General features: G+C 47.2%; 3 protein-coding genes across 5 annotated transcripts in view; 2 read left to right on the top strand and 1 right to left on the bottom strand.

Annotated features, from left to right (window-relative positions):
• LOC136196799 (uncharacterized) overlaps positions 1-2,087 on the top strand; it is a 34,947-nt gene extending 32,860 nt beyond the window's left edge. The window contains exon 14 of the mRNA XM_065986441.1: positions 7-2,087. Within this exon, the coding sequence (XP_065842513.1) occupies positions 7-1,923 (1,917 nt within the window). The 3' untranslated portion in view covers positions 1,924-2,087. The remainder of the gene's footprint in view (positions 1-6) is intronic.
• On the bottom strand, positions 1,900-3,059 carry LOC136196824 (peptidyl-prolyl cis-trans isomerase-like 1). The gene is made up of 8 exons (XM_065986477.1): positions 2,977-3,059; positions 2,864-2,929; positions 2,764-2,811; positions 2,505-2,566; positions 2,381-2,452; positions 2,269-2,330; positions 2,138-2,222; positions 1,900-2,084 (listed from the first exon to the last, which is right to left on the bottom strand). Exons 1-8 carry the CDS (start codon positions 3,013-3,015, stop codon positions 2,036-2,038), a joined length of 483 nt encoding a protein of 160 aa, XP_065842549.1. The 5' UTR covers positions 3,016-3,059; the 3' UTR covers positions 1,900-2,035.
• LOC136196810 (uncharacterized) lies at positions 2,558-16,240 on the top strand. 3 transcript variants are annotated; one of them, XM_065986461.1, is made up of 9 exons: positions 13,360-13,412; positions 13,465-13,597; positions 13,859-13,910; positions 13,960-14,273; positions 14,332-14,998; positions 15,063-15,205; positions 15,268-15,421; positions 15,484-15,594; positions 15,647-16,240. In XM_065986461.1, exons 3-9 carry the CDS (start codon positions 13,902-13,904, stop codon positions 16,154-16,156), a joined length of 1,908 nt encoding a protein of 635 aa, XP_065842533.1. In that variant the 5' UTR covers positions 13,360-13,412; positions 13,465-13,597; positions 13,859-13,901; the 3' UTR covers positions 16,157-16,240. The 3 variants fall into 3 exon arrangements, with proteins under 3 accessions (XP_065842532.1, XP_065842531.1, XP_065842533.1); XM_065986460.1 differs by lacking the exons at positions 13,360-13,412; positions 13,465-13,597 and adding an exon at positions 2,558-2,749; XM_065986459.1 differs by lacking the exons at positions 13,360-13,412; positions 13,465-13,597 and adding an exon at positions 2,558-3,038.
• The last annotated feature ends 4,001 nt before the right edge of the window (positions 16,241-20,241 follow it).

The raw sequence follows: 20,241 nt of genomic DNA, 5'->3' as shown, positions 1-20,241 counted from the left end.
TTTTAGGTTGATCACTACGAAGACAATATCGACGACGAAAATTATGAAGAAGAAAATTTGGAGCAAGCTGACTCAACTCCAATGGAAGACAGCATTGATCCCGGCATTCCGTCGCCGCCTCCACCACCACCTGCAGCCTTGCCGGACGCGTGGGATCCAAACGAGAAAAAGAAGAAGGGAAAGAAGAAAGAAAAGAAGGACAGGACCCTAAAGAAATCCTTAGTACCGACAAAGCAGACGAAATCGCAAGAACCAGGACACTCCATGTTTATGAAACCCGGAGCAGGAGTCGTCGAAGTGATGCCTCATCGTCAGAGATTGGAAACCATTCCTCGATCGCCAAAGTTTTTGCCGCAAGCAAAACCAGATCTTACTGTGACGGCAATGGAAGCGTTTCAGCAGTCGACAGAGGCAAAAGCGGACCCGGTTCGTCGGGCTGGCGAGAAATGGCTAAAGCTACGTCTCGTCAACGACGACGATACAGACATGTTCGCGAATCCGTCGGCGGAAGAGGCGACGACAACTTTTTCGGCGCCGGCGCCTAGCCCAAATACCATGCCTCGTTCACCAAAGTTTTTCCCAAAAGCGAAGCCCGACCCATCTGTGTCTGCCCTTGAAGCGTTTCAAGAATCGAAAGAGGCAAAGAAGGATCCGGTTCGTCGTGCGGCTGATAGATGGCTGAAGCATCGTCTGGTTGACGAGGACCTAGACATGTTTGCAGATAGTCAGCACAACGTCGAGCCGACCACCGACGGTGACGACGTCGTGTATGCCGATCTCGATCTAAGCACGAAGACATCTAAAGATGATAAGGTCGCAGTTAAAGACAAGCCGGCCACTGACGGTGGCGACGTCGTTTATGCCGACATCGATCTCAGCACGACGATATCTAAAGAGAAAAAGGACGCGGCTGCTCAGAATGACGACGACAACGTGTATGCCGCCGTTAATCCGTTGACGAAGCAGAGTAAGGAAGAAAAGGATGCGGTGAAGGAGAAGGCTCGTGCAGACGAAGAGGCGAAGGAGAAGAGAGATGCCGAAGAGGCATTGGAAGCGGCTAAGAGGTCTGCGACGAAGACAGAAGACGACAACGTTTATGCCGCGGTTGATCCACTGACCAAGAAAACTAAGGAAGAAAAAGCGAAGAAGAAAGAAACGATTCGGAGAGAAAAAGAACTCAAAGAGAAGGAGGCGGAAGAAGCGGCTCGAAAGAGTCTTGAAAATCGTCAAGCTCCAGCTCGTCGTCCTCCACCGCCTCCGCCACCGCCTCCGCCACCGCCTAGATCTCCTACTGCGGACAGCTTTGCCGATCCTGAAAAGGCGGCGGATTCTATTTGGAATGCCGCTGAAAAAGCGCTTGCTGAAAAAGAGGAGATCGGCTTTCCGGGGCCTTCGCCGGCGGTGCCGTCTGTCGTCGTTACCACGCCAGAACCTATGACAGAAGACGACTTAGACGAGTACGATGCAGAGACGGAAAGAAAGCGTGAACGCGAGCTAGAAGAGAAGAAACGTCAGGCGGCAGAGGAAGCGTATCGCCAGGAAATGGAAAGGCTGAAGCGAGAGGAAGAGGAGAAGGCGAGAGAAGAGAAAAAGAAGGCTGCAGCTTTGGAAATGGAAATCAAGAGTGCTCGCGGTGGCGAAGGCGACGTGCGATTGAAAGCGTCCGCCTACGACGGAGGTATCGGTGTCGGAGGCAAGAGTCGGAGAAAGGCTCCCGACGGAGATCTGGTGAAACGAATGGCGGCGACATACGACGCCCAAAGGGAGATGGAGCATGTTACGGATAAAAAGCGAAGGAAAATTGGAAGAATCAAGTCGCAGAAAAAGTTGGAAGAACAAATGAGGAAGGAGTCGAGCATGCTCGGTTTCGATTTAGACTATTCGCACGACAGCGAAGAACACGACAAAGTATCTGAACTTTAATTTTCTATTTTTTTAAGCCTTATTTACTTTCGTGCACGTTTTTACTTTTAGTGTTAGCCCTAGCTGAATTGGCTCTTCGTACGCCAATTCTTTTGTTTCAGCTACAGTAGCGCTAATCATCATTCGGATATGCTTTGACGATGAAAACGTCGTCTTTTGGTCTAGAGTGCACACACCTGACAGCTATGGCATGTTAGTAGGTGAAATGGCTTACCTGTCATTAGCTCCCGTGCTAACTAGACCTATGCGATTCACAGTTGGCAATCCCGACTCCACTCGACCGAATATGGCATGTTTACCTAAAAAGAATTTAAAACTTAGAAAATTAATAATACGATTTGTTACCATCTAGCCACTGGCACGGAGCCAACGTGACAAAAAATTGACTCCCATTCGTATTGGGTCCACTAGAGATGCACATAATCAATATACGATGTCGTTTAAAATTAGATTTTACCTATTAGCCATGGACAGTATTCCAGCACCGGTGTGCTTCAGTTCAGGATGAATTTCGTCTTCAAATGTTTCCCTACGTACCCTATTGCCGAAAATGTTTTGGAAATCGGCTTCTATTCGCCTACCCGTATATGGACGCTCCACCTTTGCCTGAACCAGTCGGATCCCCCGTCTGTATCATGAAGTTCTGCAAGAAAACGGTTACTTGGAACCGAAACGTCGGTTATCTGTCGTGAGCGAGCGAGTTCTCTGCGTCGCGAAGGCGAAAATGCGTTCAGAAGGGAAAGCGAGCGAGTACAAAACAAAGCTGTTCCGAAAAAGCATTTTTGGGACTTGGTGATCGATCGCTTTAGCGCAGCTACCGCGCAAGGCAAGTTCTCTTACTCGTATGACGCGATGAAACTTGCAGTTATCGAAGTATCCTCGTCGAGCCTGTAGAAAACCGACTAGACGCGGATTTTCGACGGCATGCGGGTCTGTATACCAATTCGCTGAAATTCTTGCACGTCTTTTCGGCGTGCTTCCAGTAAAGCTCGCATACGATGTTTCCCTAAGAAGCCAATAGCGTGAAACTGGCGAGAGACGTTCCTCGTGTACCATTGTGGTCTCTAACGTGACTGTAGCTGGTTCAGCCATAGCTATCGACAGAATGGACACCGGTAAAAAAGCCACACCCTCGCAGCCCCAGCGCGCTTTACGCGTCCCGCGAACCTACTAGCCGTGTACCCGTCTTCGACGGGTGTATAATTGTGTTTACATATTAATTATTTATAGTTCTGCGCGTATTTTGTAATATTCCCACACCACATCAGCAGAGAGAACCTTTCCGCTGGTGTGGCCTGGGTACCCGTCCCCAAGAGGCCCAGATCGCACCCGGGCCGCCACAGTGACTCGGAGGGTAGTCCAAAAATGTTTCTGTCTAATTGTTGGAGGTGTAAGGTTTAAAGTAGATGAGTATACCCGTCGAACACGTGTAACCGTCGAATACGTGTATACCCGTCGAATACGTGTATACCCGTCGAATACCGTACGTGTACCCGTCGAATATGTTTACCCGTCTTCGACGGGTATATAAAGTGTTTAAATAATAATTAAAGTTCTGCGTGTGTTTTGTGATACAGTATCCCCAGACAACATCAGCAGAGGGAACCTCTCCGCTGGTGTGCCTGGGTACCCGTACCCAAAAGGTCCAGCTTGCACCGCCTCGGTGAGGGTAGTCCAAAGATGTTTCTGTCAAATTGTTGACCTGGTCCATATCAATTTAATATTTAGGTGCTAAGAATAAAAGATTAGGCTTTTAATTTAATATTTAGGCCCTGAGAATCAAACATTAGGCTTTCAATTTAATATTTAGGCCCTAAAAATTAAGGATTAGGCCCTCATTTTAATATTTAGGCCCTAGGAATAAAAGAATAACCTTTCGATTTATTGTTTATGCTCTGAGAATCAAAAATTAGGCCCTCAATTTAATACTTAGGCCCTAAGAATTAAAGATGAATGCCTCACTTTAAAGATTAGGCCCTCCATTTAATATTTAGGTGCTAAGAATAAAAGATTAGGCTTTCAATTTAATATTTCGGTCCTTAGAATCAAAGATTAGGCCCTCAATTTATTATGTAGGCCCTAAGAATTAAAGATTAGGTCCCCAATTTAATATTTAGGCCCTAAGTTGCAGTAGTTGTAGTAGTTGCAGTAGTTTCAGTCGTTGCAGTCGTTGCAGTCGTTGCAGTAGTTGTAGTAGTTGCAGTAGTTGCAGTAGTTGCAGTAGTTTCAGTCGTTGCAGTCATTGCAGTATTTGCAGTAGTTGTAGTAGTTGCAGTAGTTATAGTAATTGTAGTAGTTGCAGTAGTTGTAGTAGCTGCAGTAGTTGCAGTCGTTGCAGTCGTTGCAGTAGTTTCAGTCGTTGCAGTCATTGCAGTAGTTGCAGTAGTTGCAGTAGTTCTAGTAGTTGCAGTAGTTGTAGTAGTTGCAGTAGTTTCAGTCGTTGCAGTCATTGCAGTAGTTGTAGTATTTGAAGTAGTTGTAGTAGTTGCAGTAGTTATAGTAGTTGTAGTAGTTGCAGTAGTTGCAGTAGTTGTAGTAGCTGCAGTAGTTGTAGTAGTTGCAGTCGTTGCAGTCGTTGCAGTAGTTGTAGTAGTTGCAGTAGTTGCAGTAGTTGCAGTAGTTTCAGTCGTTGCAGTCATTGCAGTAGTTTCAGTCGTTGCAGTCATTGCAGTCGTTGCAGTAGTTGCAGTAGTTTCAGTCGTTGCAGTCATTGCAGTAGTTGTAGTAGTTGCAGTAGTTGTAGTAGCTGCAGTAGTTGTAGTAGCTGCAGTAGTTGTAGTAGTTGCAGTAGTTGCAGTAGTTGCAGTAGTTGCAGTCGTTGCAGTCATTGCAGTAGTTGCAGTAGTTGCAGTCATTGCAGTCGTTGCAGTCATTGTAGTAGTTGCAGTAGTTGTAGTAGTTGCAGTAGTTGCAGTCATTGCAGTCGTTGCAGTCATTGTAGTAGTTGCAGTAGTTGCAGTAGTTGCAGTAGTTGTAGTAGTTGCAGTAGTTGCAGTCATTGCAGTAGTTGCAGTAGTTGTAGTAGTTGTAGTAGTTGCAGTAGTTGCAGTAGTTGTAGTAGTTGCAGTAGTTGCAGTCATTGCAGTCGTTGCAGTCATTGTAGTAGTTGCAGCAGTTGCAGTAGTTGCAGTAGTTGTAGTAGTTGTAGTAGTTGCAGTAGTTGCAGTCATTGCAGTAGTTGCAGTAGTTGCAGTAGTTGTAGTAGTTGTAGTAGTTGCAGTAGTTGCAGTAGTTGTAGTAGTTGCAGTAGTTGCAGTCATTGCAGTCGTTGCAGTCATTGTAGTAGTTGCAGTAGTTGCAGTAGTTGCAGTAGTTGTAGTAGTTGCAGTAGTTGCAGTCATTGTAGTAGTTGCAGTAGTTGCAGTAGTTGCAGTCGTTGCAGTCATTGCAGTCGTTGCAGTCATTGTAGTAGTTGCAGTAGTTGCAGTCATTGTAGTAGTTGCAGTAGTTGTAGTAGTTGCAGTAGTTGCAGTAGTTGCAGTAGTTTCAGTCGTTGCAGTAGTTGTAGTAGTTGCAGTCGTTGCAGTAGTTGCAGTTGCAGTAGTTGCAGTTGCAGTAGTTGCAGTTGCAGTCATTGCAGTCGTTGCAGTCATTGCAGTAGTTGCAGTCGTTGCAGTAGTTGCAGTAGTTGCAGTCATTGCAGTAGTTGCAGTAGTTGTAGTAGTTGCAGTAGTTGCAGTAGTTGTAGTAGTTGCAGTAGTTGCAGTAGTTGTAGTAGTTGCAGTCATTGCAGTAGTTGCAGTAGTTGTAGTAGTTGCAGTAGTTGTAGTAGTTGTAGTAGTTGCAGTCGTTTCAGTCGTTGCAGTCCTTGCAGTAGTTGTAGTAGTTGTAGTAGTTGCAGAAGTTGTAGTAGTTGCAGTAGTTTCAGTCGTTGTAGTAGTTGTAGCCGTTGTACCGTTGTAGCCGTTGTAGTGGTTGTAGCCTTTGTAGTGGTTGTAGTCGTTGTAGTAGTTGTAGCCGTTGTAGTAGTTGTAGCCGTTGTAATCGTTGTAGCCGTTGTAGCCGTTGTAGTCGTTGTAGCCTTTGTAGCCGTTGTAGTAGTTGTAGCCGTTGTAGTCGTTGTAGCCGTTGTAGCCGTTGTAGTTGTTGTAGTAGTTGTAGCCGTTGTAGCCGTTGTAGTCGTTGTAGCCGTTGTAGTCATTGTAGTCGTTGTAGCCGTTGTAGTCGTTGTAGCCGTTGTAGCCGTTGTAGTCGTTGTACCGTTGTAGCCGTTGTAGTGGTTGTAGCCTTTGTAGTGGTTGTAGCCGTTGTAGCCGTTGTAGTCATTGTAGCCTTTGTAGCCGTTGTAGTAGTTGTAGCCGTTGTAGTCGTTGTAGCCGTTGTACCCGTTGTAGTCGTTGTAGCCGTTGTAGTCGTTGTAGCCGTTGTAGTCGATGTAGTCGTTGTAGCCGTTGTAGTCGTTGTAGCCGTTGTAGTCGTTGTAGCCGTTGTAGCCGTTGTAGTTGTTGTAGTCGTTGTAGCCGTTGTAGTCATTGTAGCCTTTGTAGCCGTTGTAGTAGTTGTAGCCGTTGTAGTCGTTGTAGCCGTTGTACCCGTTGTAGTCGTTGTAGCCGTTGTAGTCGTTGTAGCCGTTGTAGTCGATGTAGTCGTTGTAGCCGTTGTAGTCGTTGTAGCCGTTGTACCGTTGTAGCCGTTGTAGTGGTTGTAGCCTTTGTAGTGGTTGTAGTCGTTGTAGTAGTTGTAGCCGTTGTAGCCGTTGTAGTCGTTGTACCCGTTGTAGTCGTTGTAGCCGTTGTAGTCGTTGTAGCCGTTGTAGCCGTTGTAGTCGTTGTAGCCGTTGTAGTCGATGTAGTCGTTGTAGCCGTTGTAGTCGTTGTAGCCGTTGTAGCCGTTGTAGTCGTTGTAGCCGTTGTAGTCGTTGTAGCCGTTGTAGCCGTTGTAGTCGTTGTAGCCGTTGTAGTCGTTGTAGCCGTTGTAGTCGTTGTAGCCGTTGTAGTCGTTGTAGCCGTTGAAGCCGTTGTAGCCGTTGTAGTCGTTGTAGTCGTTGTAGCCGTTGTAGTCGTTGTAGCCGTTGTACCCGTTGTAGTCGTTGTAGCCGTTGTAGTCATTGTAGCCGTTGTAGTCGTTGTAGCCGTTGTAGTCGTTGTAGTCGTTGTAGCCGTTGTACCCGTTGTAGTCGTTGTAGCCGTTGTAGTCGTTGTAGCCGTTGTAGTCGTTGTAGCCGTTGTAGTCGTTGTAGCCTTTGTAGCCGTTGTAGTCGTTGTAGCCGTTGTAGCCGTTGTAGTCGTTGTAGCCGTTGTAGCCGTTGTAGTCGTTGTAGCCGTTGTAGTCGTTGTAGCCGTTGTAGCCGTTGTAGTCGTTGTAGCCGTTGTAGTCGTTGTAGCCGTTGTAGTCGTTGTAGCCGTTGTAGCCGTTGTAGCCGTTGTAGTCGTTGTAGCCGTTGTAGTCATTGTAGCCTTTGTAGCCGTTGTAGTAGTTGTAGCCGTTGTAGCCGTTGTAGTCGTTGTAGCCGTTGTAGTCGTTGTAGCCGTTGTAGTCGTTGTAGTCGTTGTAGCCGTTGTAGTCGTTGTAGCCGTTGTACCCGTTGTAGTCGTTGTAGCCGTTGTAGTCATTGTAGCCGTTGTAGTCGTTGTAGCCGTTGTAGTCGTTGTAGTCGTTGTAGCCGTTGTACCCGTTGTAGTCGTTGTAGCCGTTGTAGTCGTTGTAGCCGTTGTAGTCGTTGTAGCCGTTGTAGTCGTTGTAGCCTTTGTAGCCGTTGTAGTCGTTGTAGCCGTTGTAGTCGTTGTAGCCGTTGTACCCGTTGTAGTCGTTGTAGCCGTTGTAGTCGTTGTAGCCGTTGTAGTCATTGTAGCCGTTGTAGTCGTTGTAGCCGTTGTAGTCGTTGTAGCCGTTGTAGCCGTTGTAGTCGTTGTAGCCGTTGTAGTCGTTGTAGCCGTTGTAGTCGTTGTAGTCGTTGTAGCCGTTGTAGCCGTTGTAGTCGTTGTAGCCGTTGTAGTCGTTGTAGCCGTTGTAGTCGTTGTAGCCTTTGTAGCCGTTGTAGTCGTTGTAGCCGTTGTAGTCGTTGTAGCCGTTGTACCCGTTGTAGTCGTTGTAGCCGTTGTAGTCGTTGTAGCCGTTGTAGCCGTTGTAGTCGTTGTAGTCGTTGTAGCCGTTGTAGTCGTTGTAGCCGTTGTACCCGTTGTAGTCGTTGTAGCCGTTGTAGTCATTGTAGCCGTTGTAGTCGTTGTAGCCGTTGTAGTCGTTGTAGTCGTTGTAGCCGTTGTACCCGTTGTAGTCGTTGTAGTCGTTGTACCCGTTGTAGCCGTTGTAGTCGTTGTAGCCGTTGTAGTCGTTGTAGCCGTTGTAGCCGTTGTAGTCGTTGTAGCCGTTGTAGTCGTTGTAGCCGTTGTACCCGTTGTAGTCGTTGTAGCCGTTGTAGTCGTTGTAGCCGTTGTAGCCGTTGTAGTCGTTGTAGTCGTTGTAGCCGTTGTAGTCGTTGTAGCCGTTGTACCCGTTGTAGTCGTTGTAGCCGTTGTAGTCATTGTAGCCGTTGTAGTCGTTGTAGCCGTTGTAGTCGTTGTAGCCGTTGTAGTCGTTGTAGCCGTTGTAGTCGTTGTAGTCGTTGTACCCGTTGTAGCCGTTGTAGTCGTTGTAGCCGTTGTAGTCGTTGTAGCCGTTGTAGTCGTTGTAGCCGTTGTAGTCGTTGTAGCCGTTGTAGTCGTTGTAGCCGTTGTAGTCGTTGTAGTCGTTGTAGCCGTTGTAGTCGTTGTAGTCGTTGTAGCCGTTGTAGTCGTTGTAGCCGTTGTAGCCGTTGTAGTCGTTGTAGCCGTTGTAGTCATTGTAGCCGTTGTAGTCATTGCAGTAGTTGCAGTAGTTGTAGTAGTTGCAGTAGTTGCAGTCATTGCAGTCGTTGCAGTCATTGTAGTAGTTGCAGTAGTTGCAGTAGTTGCAGTAGTTGTAGTAGTTGCAGTAGTTGCAGTCATTGTAGTAGTTGCAGTAGTTGCAGTAGTTGCAGTCGTTGCAGTCATTGCAGTCGTTGCAGTCATTGTAGTAGTTGCAGTAGTTGCAGTCATTGTAGTAGTTGCAGTAGTTGCAGTAGTTGCAGTCGTTGCAGTCATTGCAGTCGTTGCAGTCATTGTAGTAGTTGCAGTAGTTGCAGTCATTGCAGTAGTTGCAGTAGTTGCAGTAGTTGTAGTAGTTGTAGTAGTTGCAGTAGTTGCAGTAGTTGTAGTAGTTGCAGTAGTTGCAGTCATTGCAGTCGTTGCAGTCATTGTAGTAGTTGCAGTAGTTGCAGTAGTTGCAGTAGTTGTAGTAGTTGCAGTAGTTGCAGTCATTGTAGTAGATGCAGTAGTTGCAGTAGTTGCAGTCGTTGCAGTCATTGCAGTCGTTGCAGTCATTGTAGTAGTTGCAGTAGTTGCAGTCATTGCAGTAGTTGCAGTAGTTGCAGTAGTTGTAGTAGTTGTAGTAGTTGCAGTAGTTGCAGTAGTTGTAGTAGTTGCAGTAGTTGCAGTCATTGCAGTCGTTGCAGTCATTGTAGTAGTTGCAGTAGTTGTAGTAGTTGCAGTAGTTGTAGTTGTTGCAGTAGTTGCAGTCATTGTAGTAGTTGCAGTAGTTGCAGTAGTTGCAGTCGTTGCAGTCATTGCAGTCGTTGCAGTCATTGTAGTAGTTGCAGTAGTTGTAGTAGTTGCAGTAGTTGTAGTAGTTGCAGTAGTTGCAGTCGTTGCAGTCGTTGCAGTAGTTGTAGTAGTTGCAGCAGTAGTTTCAGTCGTTGCAGTAGTTGCAGTAGTTGCAGTAGTTTTAATCGTTGCAGTCATTGCAGTAGTTGTAGTAGTTGTAGTAGTTGTAGTAGTTGCAGTAGTTGTAGTAGCTGCAGTAGTTGTAGTAGTTGCAGTCGTTGCAGTCGTTGCAGTAGTTGTAGTAGTTGCAGTAGTTGCAGTAGTTGCAATAGTTGCAGTCGTTGCAGTCATTGCAGTAGTTTCAGTCGTTGCAGTCATTGCAGTCGTTGCAGTAGTTGCAGTAGTTTCAGTCGTTGCAGTCATTGCAGTAGTTGTAGTAGTTGCAGTAGTTGTAGTAGCTGCAGTAGTTGTAGTAGCTGCAGTAGTTGTAGTAGTTGCAGTAGTTGCAGTAGTTGCAGTAGTTGCAGTCGTTGCAGTCATTGCAGTAGTTTCAGTCGTTGCAGTCATTGCAGTCGTTGCAGTAGTTGCAGTAGTTGCAGTCGTTGCAGTCATTGCAGTAGTTGTAGTAGTTGCAGTAGTTGTAGTAGCTGCAGTATTTGTAGTAGTTGCAGTCGTTGCAGTCGTTGCAGTAGTTGCAGTCGTTGCAGTAGTTGTAGTAGTTGCAGTAGTTGCAGTAGTTGTAGTAGTTGCAGTAGTTGCAGTCATTGCAGTCGTTGCAGTCATTGTAGTAGTTGCAGTAGTTGCAGTAGTTGCAGTAGTTGTAGTAGTTGCAGTCATTGCAGTAGTTGCAGTAGTTGCAGTCATTGCAGTCGTTGCAGTCATTGTAGTAGTTGCAGTAGTTGTAGTAGTTGCAGTAGTTTCAGTCGTTGCAGTCGTTGCAGTCGTTGCAGTAGTTGTAGTAGTTGCAGCAGTAGTTTCAGTCGTTGCAGTAGTTGCAGTAGTTGCAGTAGTTTTAGTCGTTGCAGTCATTGCAGTAGTTGTAGTAGTTGTAGTAGTTGTAGTAGTTGCAGTAGTTGTAGTAGCTGCAGTAGTTGTAGTAGTTGCAGTCGTTGCAGTCGTTGCAGTCGTTGCAGTAGTTGTAGTAGTTGCAGTAGTTGCAGTAGTTGCAGTCGTTGCAGTCGTTGCAGTCATTGCAGTAGTTTCAGTCGTTGCAGTCATTGCAGTCGTTGCAGTAGTTGCAGTAGTTTCAGTCGTTGCAGTCATTGCAGTAGTTGTAGTAGTTGCAGTAGTTGTAGTAGCTGCAGTAGTTGTAGTAGCTGCAGTAGTTGTAGTAGTTGCAGTAGTTGCAGTAGTTGCAGTAGTTGCAGTCGTTGCAGTCATTGCAGTAGTTTCAGTCGTTGCAGTCATTGCAGTAGTTGCAGTAGTTGCAGTAGTTGCAGTCGTTGCAGTCATTGCAGTAGTTGTAGTAGTTGCAGTAGTTGTAGTAGCTGCAGTAGTTGTAGTAGTTGCAGTCGTTGCAGTCGTTGCAGTAGTTGCAGTCGTTGCAGTAGTTGTAGTAGTTGCAGTAGTTGCAGTAGTTGCAGTAGTTGCAGTCGTTGCAGTAGTTGCAGTAGTTGCAGTAGTTTCAGTCGTTGCAGTCATTGCAGTAGTTGTAGTAGTTGTAGTAGTTGTAGTAGTTGCAGTAGTTGTAGTAGCTGCAGTAGTTGTAGTAGTTGCAGTCGTTGCAGTCGTTGCAGTAGTTGTAGTAGTTGCAGTAGTTGCAGTAGTTGCAGTAGTTGCAGTCGTTGCAGTCATTGCAGTAGTTTCAGTCGTTGCAGTCATTGCAGTCGTTGCAGTAGTTGCAGTAGTTTCAGTCGTTGCAGTCATTGCAGTAGTTGTAGTAGTTGCAGTAGTTGTAGTAGCTGCAGTAGTTGTAGTAGCTGCAGTAGTTGTAGTAGTTGCAGTAGTTGCAGTAGTTGCAGTAGTTGCAGTCGTTGCAGTCATTGCAGTAGTTTCAGTCGTTGCAGTCATTGCAGTAGTTTCAGTCGTTGCAGTCATTGCAGTAGTTGTAGTAGTTGTAGTAGTTGTAGTAGTTGCAGTAGTTGTAGTAGCTGCAGTAGTTGTAGTAGTTGCAGTCGTTGCAGTCGTTGCAGTAGTTGTAGTAGTTGCAGTAGTTGCAGTAGTTGCAGTAGTTGCAGTCGTTGCAGTCATTGCAGTAGTTTCAGTCGTTGCAGTCATTGCAGTCGTTGCAGTAGTTGCAGTAGTTTCAGTCGTTGCAGTCATTGCAGTAGTTGTAGTAGTTGCAGTAGTTGTAGTAGCTGCAGTAGTTGTAGTAGCTGCAGTAGTTGTAGTAGTTGCAGTAGTTGCAGTAGTTGCAGTAGTTGCAGTCGTTGCAGTCATTGCAGTAGTTTCAGTCGTTGCAGTCATTGCAGTCGTTGCAGTAGTTGCAGTAGTTGCAGTCGTTGCAGTCATTGCAGTAGTTGTAGTAGTTGCAGTAGTTGTAGTAGCTGCAGTAGTTGTAGTAGTTGCAGTCGTTGCAGTCGTTGCAGTAGTTGCAGTCGTTGCAGTAGTTGTAGTAGTTGCAGTAGTTGCAGTAGTTGCAGTAGTTTCTGTCGTTGCAGTCATATCAGTAGTTGCAGTAGTTGCAGTCGTTGCAGTCGTTGCAGTAGTTGTAGTAGTTGCAATATATATATTGTATATATGTACTTTGGGGGCGAAGGCCAGTATGTACTTATAGCGAGTAAAGTACATACGGGACAGCAAAGCGAACCCTACGCTAGCGATCGACATAGAAACGGTCGCCGGAATGTTAAAAAAAGTCGAAAAAACGTTGTAGCTTCGCTGAAATAGCTCCTGGAACGAAATTTTCTGAACAGATCGAAGTCTATTGCATTGACTGACAAGTTCAGTGCATTCGGAGCACAGAAAATGTTGAGTTTTTGACTGCGGAACTAATTAGGGCGTTGGCATTAGTGACGTCATTATCGATATCGCTCAATAACACGTGATCGCGTTTAAGTTGTTAGTTGTCAGTGACGTCACGAGAACGTCATCAAAAGGGAGGAGATTGCGTAGGCGAGCCTAGCCCTCAATAGTAGGCGTTCCCAAAATTTTTTGAAAAGGGACTATCGAGGTTCGTTTATTCGACGAAAACGGCGGTGTAATTACATTAATCGTTTCCGGTGGGCGGCGAAAATTTTTCCATGTACTGTTGCTATGCAGAAAACGCGATTTTGAAGATGGCAATTGTATTATCGAGCGGGTGACCTACACGCCGTAGCGTCGAAGTCATTAAGGACAAAACCCCGTTGTTTTGGCATATAGTAAGGGGGTACTACTCTCTGGAAATGGAAATACCGATTAATGATATCCGATTTGACCCGAGTATCAGTACCGATCGCGAGCAGTCTTGATCAGTGGTAATACTGACGCTGCTCCGAATCCGTACCGATAGACAGTGGAAAGAGTGCAGGCGTCTCTGGCTAACCGCGTGCAATCGCTACGATTCTCGCGCGCAGCAAGAGAGTCTGTCGATCGAGAGAAATGTGTTATGGGTGCGAATGTCTCGCACGACGGGCGCATCTCTCGCGTCGTACGATCACGTATCTTCGACGATCGAGAGAAATGTGTTATGGGTGCGAATGTCTCGCACGACGGGCCTATCTCTCGCGTCGTACGATCACGTATCTTCGAGAGAAATGTGTTATGGGTGCGAATGTCTCGCACGACGGTCCATCTCCGGATCGTCCGTCGCACACTGTGCTCACGCGAGTGGAGTGGGTCATCCCGCATCGAAGACGCAGGCCTCGTCGCCGACGTCCGTCTTCGACGGGTATATAAAGTGTTTAAATAATTAAGGTTCTGCGTGTGTTTTGTGATACAGTATCCCCAGACAACATCAGCAGAGGGAACCTCTCCGCTGGTGTGCCTGGGTACCCGTACCCAAAAGGTCCAGTTTGCACCGCCTCTGTGAGGGTAGTTCAAAGATGTTTCTGTCAAATTGTTGACCTGGTCCATATACACACAGGATTCGTGCAAGGCTGGCGTACTAAATAGTAGACCCTGTCCATCGCCCGCCTAATTGAATACTGCGGGTGAAGGTGGTGCATAATCCGACTGACTGACTGACTACTTTGGGGGCGAAGGGAACATTCTACCTGGTAAGGTATTTAAATTACTCTAGTTTCAGGGCAAGTAAAGGCACTAAAGCCTACGCATTAATCTAAATAAGGCAAATGGGGGGCTCTGAGAGCGAGCCTATTATTTGAGATAAGTAACAGTAATGAAAAGTAGAGGGACACACGACCAGTTAAAGTATTTCAATTACTTCAGTTTCTGGGCATGTAGAGGAACCTATTACCTCTACATTTATTAGAAATACACAGCTATTGAGAACGAGCCTAATCTTTGTCACGTTTTAGAAGGCGTCACAAACAATCCGGGATTTGTCACGTTGTACACAACATGTTGCAAGTGAGGAATTCGAAGAATACGAACTTTGTAAACCGCTCGTTTGATCTAGATTGGTTGGCTTTTTGCACTCGATCTTTTCCTTGTGCAATTCTCGCCGCTCTCAGCCGAGAGCGTGTACGCGAGCTATCGCAAGGACTTCTTCTACCCTTACGACAGGTATCCCGAAGCGAAATTGCCCGATCCAGTGGACGGCGGTCGATTCCAAATCGTCGGAGTCGCCGACGCGTCGGGAAGCGCCGGCAAAGTCTCCCTAAACGGAAAAAAGGTCGATCTCGCATCGGAAAATTGGTACGTCGATTGGCTGCGCGTCTACCCTCACGTCCTGCAGAAAGGGAGACCCTTTTGGGTCACGTTTCACTCGAGGTTCAAAATACGATACAGATAGAATCGCACATACCATTCGACGCGTTTCCATCTCTAGAGACAAGTCTTGGGATAAATTGCACTCGGCATCGTTCAAGCTCGAAACGTCGAACGGTTCGATCGCAAGTAGCGGCACGTTCGCCGTCGCCTTGAACCCGTGCAATATAACCTACGTCACGACAGACGCTTCCCTATCGACGTTCCTCATACACATTCGCAACGGCCTATCGACGGAGAGCCGCACAATAAGCCAAATTCTCGTCAATGGCTCTACGGTGACGAGTCGCGTGAAAAACAACGCGAGCCTGAGCATACCTCCGAGAACGGCCGTCCTAGTCGAAATCCCACTTCTGGCGCGCGTTTTGCCTGGATCGATGTTCACTGTCGCCGTTGTGTTTGCCGAGAAGGACAATCTCGTCAGCGTGGCCGCCGGTCGAGTCGCCAAAACGCACTTTCCTATCGAATCGTGGCCGAAGTCAGACGAGTGTCCCTATCCGACGATCAACGACTCGAACTACGAGTTCGTTCAGAGTCACGGCTTCGACACGTATTTCTTCACGCAGAACCCTTGCCATACTTCTAAAGCGGTCGGTCAGAAAATTCTATGCGATCTCGCGCCGAAGTATAACTTCTACGGGCTCGTCGATGACGGCGTTCCTCTCGACGACTGCGCCAACGCGAGCATGGCGTTGGGAATATTTATCGCCGACGAAGCGGATAAGGCGGTGAGAGTCGGGAAGTTGACTACAAATCCACCTTTTTCCTCATGGTACCTATCCCACCGTCTAGATCGACGACGATATGAGAAAGTTGCTGGCCAAAGCCGAAGAGGTGCACGAGAAAACGAGTTCGATATTGACCTATCAGGGGGGCTCGAGAAGTCGTCTCAATGGCGCTTTTGCGGGAATAACCGATATCCAAGGCATGGACATGTGAGTCAATGAATACGCCAACAAAACGAATATTCTAACCCTCAAGTTCTCGTTTTTGTTAGGTACGTTGCTGCCTGTGCTCCTCACATTCAATTGTTCTTTCATCCGCCGCCTCTGCGCGGCTCGTACGACTACCTGCGCCTTACTCGCAACAATCACATGCCCCTACCGACGTGGCTCTATTCTCAAGCATTTGACGACGGATGGGACGCTAAGGTAAGATCAGACATTGAATTTGTAAGAAAAATTTGCTGAAAACAGAAAGTATCTTTGAGCAGGTAGGAGACCATGTGATCTCTCGACGCCAACCTGATCCGAGCGAACTGCTCATCCAGGCCATGTCCGTTATAGCGGCATGCGCCAAAGGTTTAATGTACTTCCAGAGCGAGGTATAGTCACTGACACTGATCTCTAATATATAAAGTACACGTATGTATACAGGTGGCCGAGAATAAGTACTACCACGACTCGTGGAAAGCGCTGGGCGCTTTTAATCGCGACGTCGGCGCCGTGCGCGAGTACCTCCGCACCGGCGACTGCACGGACATGGTCACCAACTCGGACGGCGATGCGTTCGACGCCAAGTCAATAGCGCAGGCGATTCGATCGTCGAATGCGATCATCGTGATTGTGATCAGCGTAAAGAACGACGGCGGCTACAGCGACGCGAAATGCGAAATCGGGTCCAATGAGCACTGGGACGTGCAGGATCACACGGTCGACGAGATTGCCGTCGGCGTGCCGCCCGATTTCGGCAAGGTCGTCGACTCGTTCGAAGTTCTAAACGGGCAAATTATCACGGTGCCCACGTCGTACGAATCGTCGAGCGACGACGGAGCCGTCGACAAGGTGAAGTTGAGCAGTATCAGTCTTCCCAAGGACCATCCCGTGTCCTTGTATGTACTGGCCAATTCGCCGCAAGTTCGCGCCGACGTCAAGGCGCACCTCTAAGATATTTTTTTGTACGGCATACGTCAATTGCTTTCTTTTATAGATGTGCAACACTGGGAGTCTGAGTCTGACGTTCCGCGCATTTTAGGTACCGCGGTAAGTATTGATCAATTGATTAGGAGGTTGACTAAGAAAATACTCCCTCCCCCCTATGCAAGTCCTTTCCTACATACAGTCACGTTGGGCCTGTAATTCAACTCCATTCAAGTCACTGTTCGGGGAACGGTTTATTTTTTTTGTCTCGGTACCTGAGTACCGAGACATAGTTTTCGGGATGTAAAAAATTACTAACGGGCGTACCGGAAAAGTGGTGGGTAGTAGGCTCTCGCGACTGGGTTCCTGTCCTGGGGACAATTTGTCCCCAGGACAATTTGTCCTGGCACAATTTGTCCTCGGACAATTTGTCCTGGGACAATTTGTCCTGGGACAATTTGTCCTGGGGACAATTTGTCCTGGGGACAATTTGTCCTGGGACAATTTGTCCTGGGACAATTTGTCCTGGAACAATTTGTCCTGGGGACAATTTGTCCTGGGACAATTTGTCCTGCGACAATTTGTCCTGGAACAATTTGTCCTGGGGACAATTTGTCCTGGGGACAATTTGTCCTGGGACAATTTGTCCTGGGACAATTTGTCCTGGGGACAATTTGTCCTGGGGACAATTTCTCCTGGGGACAATTTGTCCTGGGACAATTTGTCCTGGGACAATTTGTCTTGGGGACAATTTGTCCTGGGAGATTTTGTCCTGAGACAATTTGTCCTGGGACAATTTGTCCTGGGGACAAATTGTCCCTCGTCCAATCTTCGCGAAACCGCTCTGTACGTGTTGCCGTGCCTTTCTATAGGCGTAGCAATGTGAAACCTCGATTGTTAATAGTTTATTTATGACGTCAACATGTTAAACCGGTGAGGTCACGTGCGTATGTTAGCGCGCGCGTCTCGTTTCGAAGAAACACGGTTTCTGGCTCGTTTTCGACGATGCGAAGGTCCGAGCGACGTCAAAAGGTAAGTAGTAGATAGTTACGAAGCAGTTTTAGAGCGTTCGTCGCCCGCGGAGCGCGCGTACGAACGCGTCGCGTCGCCAAGTGGTGGCGCGAGCTTCGAATAGTGAATTTTTCGTTTCGAATGGCTTCGAAACGAAAAATTCCAGACGGTTTAGAACGTTTTGCGACGCAAAGCGTCGCTTTCGGCGTCGTTTTCGCCGAATTAATGTCCGTAAAAGGGGGCGTGTTCCCTTTCTTTCGCACGTGCTCTACGGCAAACGGCGACTCGGATGCCGTCGAGTGGCGGCAATTTGTAAACTGCACCATATGCCCTCTCGATCGACGTGCCGCTTATCGTCGTACGACGCGGCGTCGCGGAGTGGCGGCACGGTTAAGGTGGTGTCGTTAACCGTGTACGCGCGTAGGCGTATTGTTTGTTTCGCTTAATTTTATGTCAAAAATTGGCGAAAATTGGTAAACGTGGTACAAGGTTTTATTTGTGAGACCACGACGAATCGAATGGCACCGGTGCGGTGCTCGTGCGACGTCTCCTTGCAGAGTTGTGCGCTTTATCGCGAAACGAGTCGCTAATTGGAAAATCGATTTTTGTCCTTCGATTTTCTGCGCCGTGCAGTCGCTTCTGCTGCCGTTTTTTGGTTTTTTGAGGAGGATTTGGGATGGCTGAAAGGCACGAAAAGGTTTTTTTCGCGTGCGATCGAAATTTGGTCAAAATTTCGCTAAATCCAACTTTTGCGTTTCGGACTCGTTTCGAACGTCTCGTAGACGTCTTTCCCTTCATCGTAGAGCATTGTGGTTTGGAATTTGGCAACAATTTGTCCTGGGGACAATTTGTCCTGGGACAATTTGTCCTGGGGACAATTTGTCCTGGGACAATTTGTCCTGGGGACAATTTGTCCTGGGGACAATTTGTCCTGGGACAATTTGTCCTGGGACAATTTGTCCTCGGACAATTTGTCCTGGGACAATTTGTCCTGGGACAATTTGTCCTGGGGACAATTTGTCCTGGGGACAATTTGTCCTGGGACAATTTGTCCTGGGGACAATTTGTCCTGGGACAATTTGTCCTGGGACAATTTGTTCTGGGGACAATTTGTCCTGGGACAATTTGTCCTGGGACAATTTGTCCTGGGGACAATTTGTCCTCGGGACAATTTGTCCTGGGACAATTTGTCCTCGGGACAATTTGTCCTGGGACAATTTGTCCTGGGACAATTTGTTCTGGGGACAATTTGTCCTGGGGACAATTTGTCCTGGGACAATTTGTCCTGGGACAATTTGTCCTGGGACAATTTGTCCTGGGACAATTGGTCTTGGGGACAATTTGTCCTGGGGACAATTTGTCCTGGGACAATTTGTCCTTGGGACAATTTGTCCTGGGACAATTTGTCCTGGGACAATTTGTTCTGGGGACAATTTGTCCCCAGGACAAATTGTCCTGGCACAATTTGTCCTGGGACAATTTGTCCTGGGACAATTTGTCCTGGGACAATTTGTCCTGGGGACAATTTGTCCTGGGGACAATTTGTCCTGGGACAATTTGTCCTGGGGACAATTTGTCCTGGGACAATTTGTCCTGGGACAATTTGTTCTGGGGACAATTTGTCCTGGGACAATTTGTCCTGGGACAATTTGTCCTGGGGACAATTTGTCCTCGGGACAATTTTTCCTGGGACAATTTGTCCTGGGGACAATTTGTCCTGGGACAATTTGTCCTGAGACAATTTGTTCTGGGGACAATTTGTCCTGGGGACAATTTGTCCTGGGACAATTTGTCCTGGGACAATTTGTCCTGGGACAATTTGTCCTGGGACAATTTGTCCTGGGGACAATTTGTCCTGGGGACAATTTGTCCTGGGACAATTTGTCCTGGGACAATTTGTCATGGGACAATTTGTCCTGGGGACAATTTGTCCTGGGGACAATTTGTCCTGGGACAATTTGTCCTGAGACAATTTGTTCTGGGGACAATTTGTCCTGGGGACAATTTGTCCTGGGACAATTTGTCCTGGGACAATTTGTCCTGGGACAATTTGTCCTGGGACAATTTGTCCTGGGGACAATTTGTCCTGGGGACAATTTGTCCTGGGACAATTTGTCCTGGGACAATTTGTCATGGGACAATTTGTCCTGGGGACAATTTGTCCTGGGACAATTTGTCCTGGGACAATTTGTCCTAAGACAATTTGTCCTCGGGACAATTTGTCCTGGGGACAATTTTTCCTAGGAAAATTTTTCCGGGGACAATTTGTCCGGGGACAATTTGTCCTGGGGACAATTTGTCCTGGGGACAATTTGTCCTGGGACAATTTGTCCTGGGGACAATTTGTCCTGGGACAATTTGTCCTGGGGACAATTTGTCCTGGGGACAATTTGTCCTGGGACAATTTGTCCTGGGACAATTTGTCCTCGGACAATTTGTCCTGGGGACAATTTGTTCTGGGACAATTTGTCCTGGGACAATTTCTCCTGGGACAATTCGTCCTGGGACAATTTGTCCTGGGACAATTTGTCCTGGGACAATTTGTCCTGGGACAATTTGTCCCCAGGACAAATTGTCCTGGCACAATTTGTCCTGGGACAATTTGTCCTGGGACAATTTGTTCTGGGACAATTTGTCCTGGGGACAATTTGTCCTGGGGACAATTTGTCCTGGGACAATTTGTTCTGGGACAATTTGTCCTGGGACAATTTGTCGTGGGGACAATTTGTCCTGGGGACAATTTGTCTTGGGGACAATTTGTCCTTGGACAATTTGTCCTGGGACAATTTTTCCTGGGACAATTTGTCCTGGGACAATTTGTCCTGGGACAATTTGTTCTGGGGACAATTTGTCCTGGGACAATTTGTCCTGGGACAATTTGTCCTGGGGACAATTTGTCCTCGGGACAATTTGTCCTGGGACAATTTGTCCTGGGGACAATTTGTCCTGGGACAATTTGTCCTGGGACAATTTGTTCTGGGGACAATTTGTCCTGGGGACAATTTGTCCTGGGACAATTTGTCCTGGGACAATTTGTCCTGGGACAATTTGTCCTGGGACAATTGGTCTTGGGGACAATTTGTCCTGGGGACAATTTGTCC

Source organism: Oscarella lobularis, chromosome 16 (assembly GCF_947507565.1).
Source record: "Oscarella lobularis chromosome 16, ooOscLobu1.1, whole genome shotgun sequence".
Lineage (NCBI taxonomy): Eukaryota > Metazoa > Porifera > Homoscleromorpha > Homosclerophorida > Oscarellidae > Oscarella > Oscarella lobularis.
Note: the sequence above shows the minus strand (reverse complement) of the source record. Positions and strands in the feature narration are given on the sequence as shown.

Bases quoted from the DNA above. Each gene is read 5' to 3' on its own strand.
- LOC136196824 (XM_065986477.1), bottom strand. From the start codon at position 3,015: ATGGCTGAACCAGCTACAGTCACGTTAGAGACCACAATG. The intron at 2,930-2,976 runs GTACACGAGGAA...TTGGCTTCTTAG, and splicing joins TCACGTTAGAGACCACAATG to GGAAACATCGTATGCGAGCT. The intron at 2,812-2,863 runs GTATACAGACCC...GGTTTTCTACAG, and splicing joins GCAAGAATTTCAGCGAATTG to GCTCGACGAGGATACTTCGA.
- LOC136196810 (XM_065986460.1), top strand. The intron at 14,999-15,062 runs GTGAGAGTCGGG...CCCACCGTCTAG, and splicing joins CCGACGAAGCGGATAAGGCG to ATCGACGACGATATGAGAAA. The intron at 15,422-15,483 runs GTAAGATCAGAC...ATCTTTGAGCAG, and splicing joins ACGACGGATGGGACGCTAAG to GTAGGAGACCATGTGATCTC.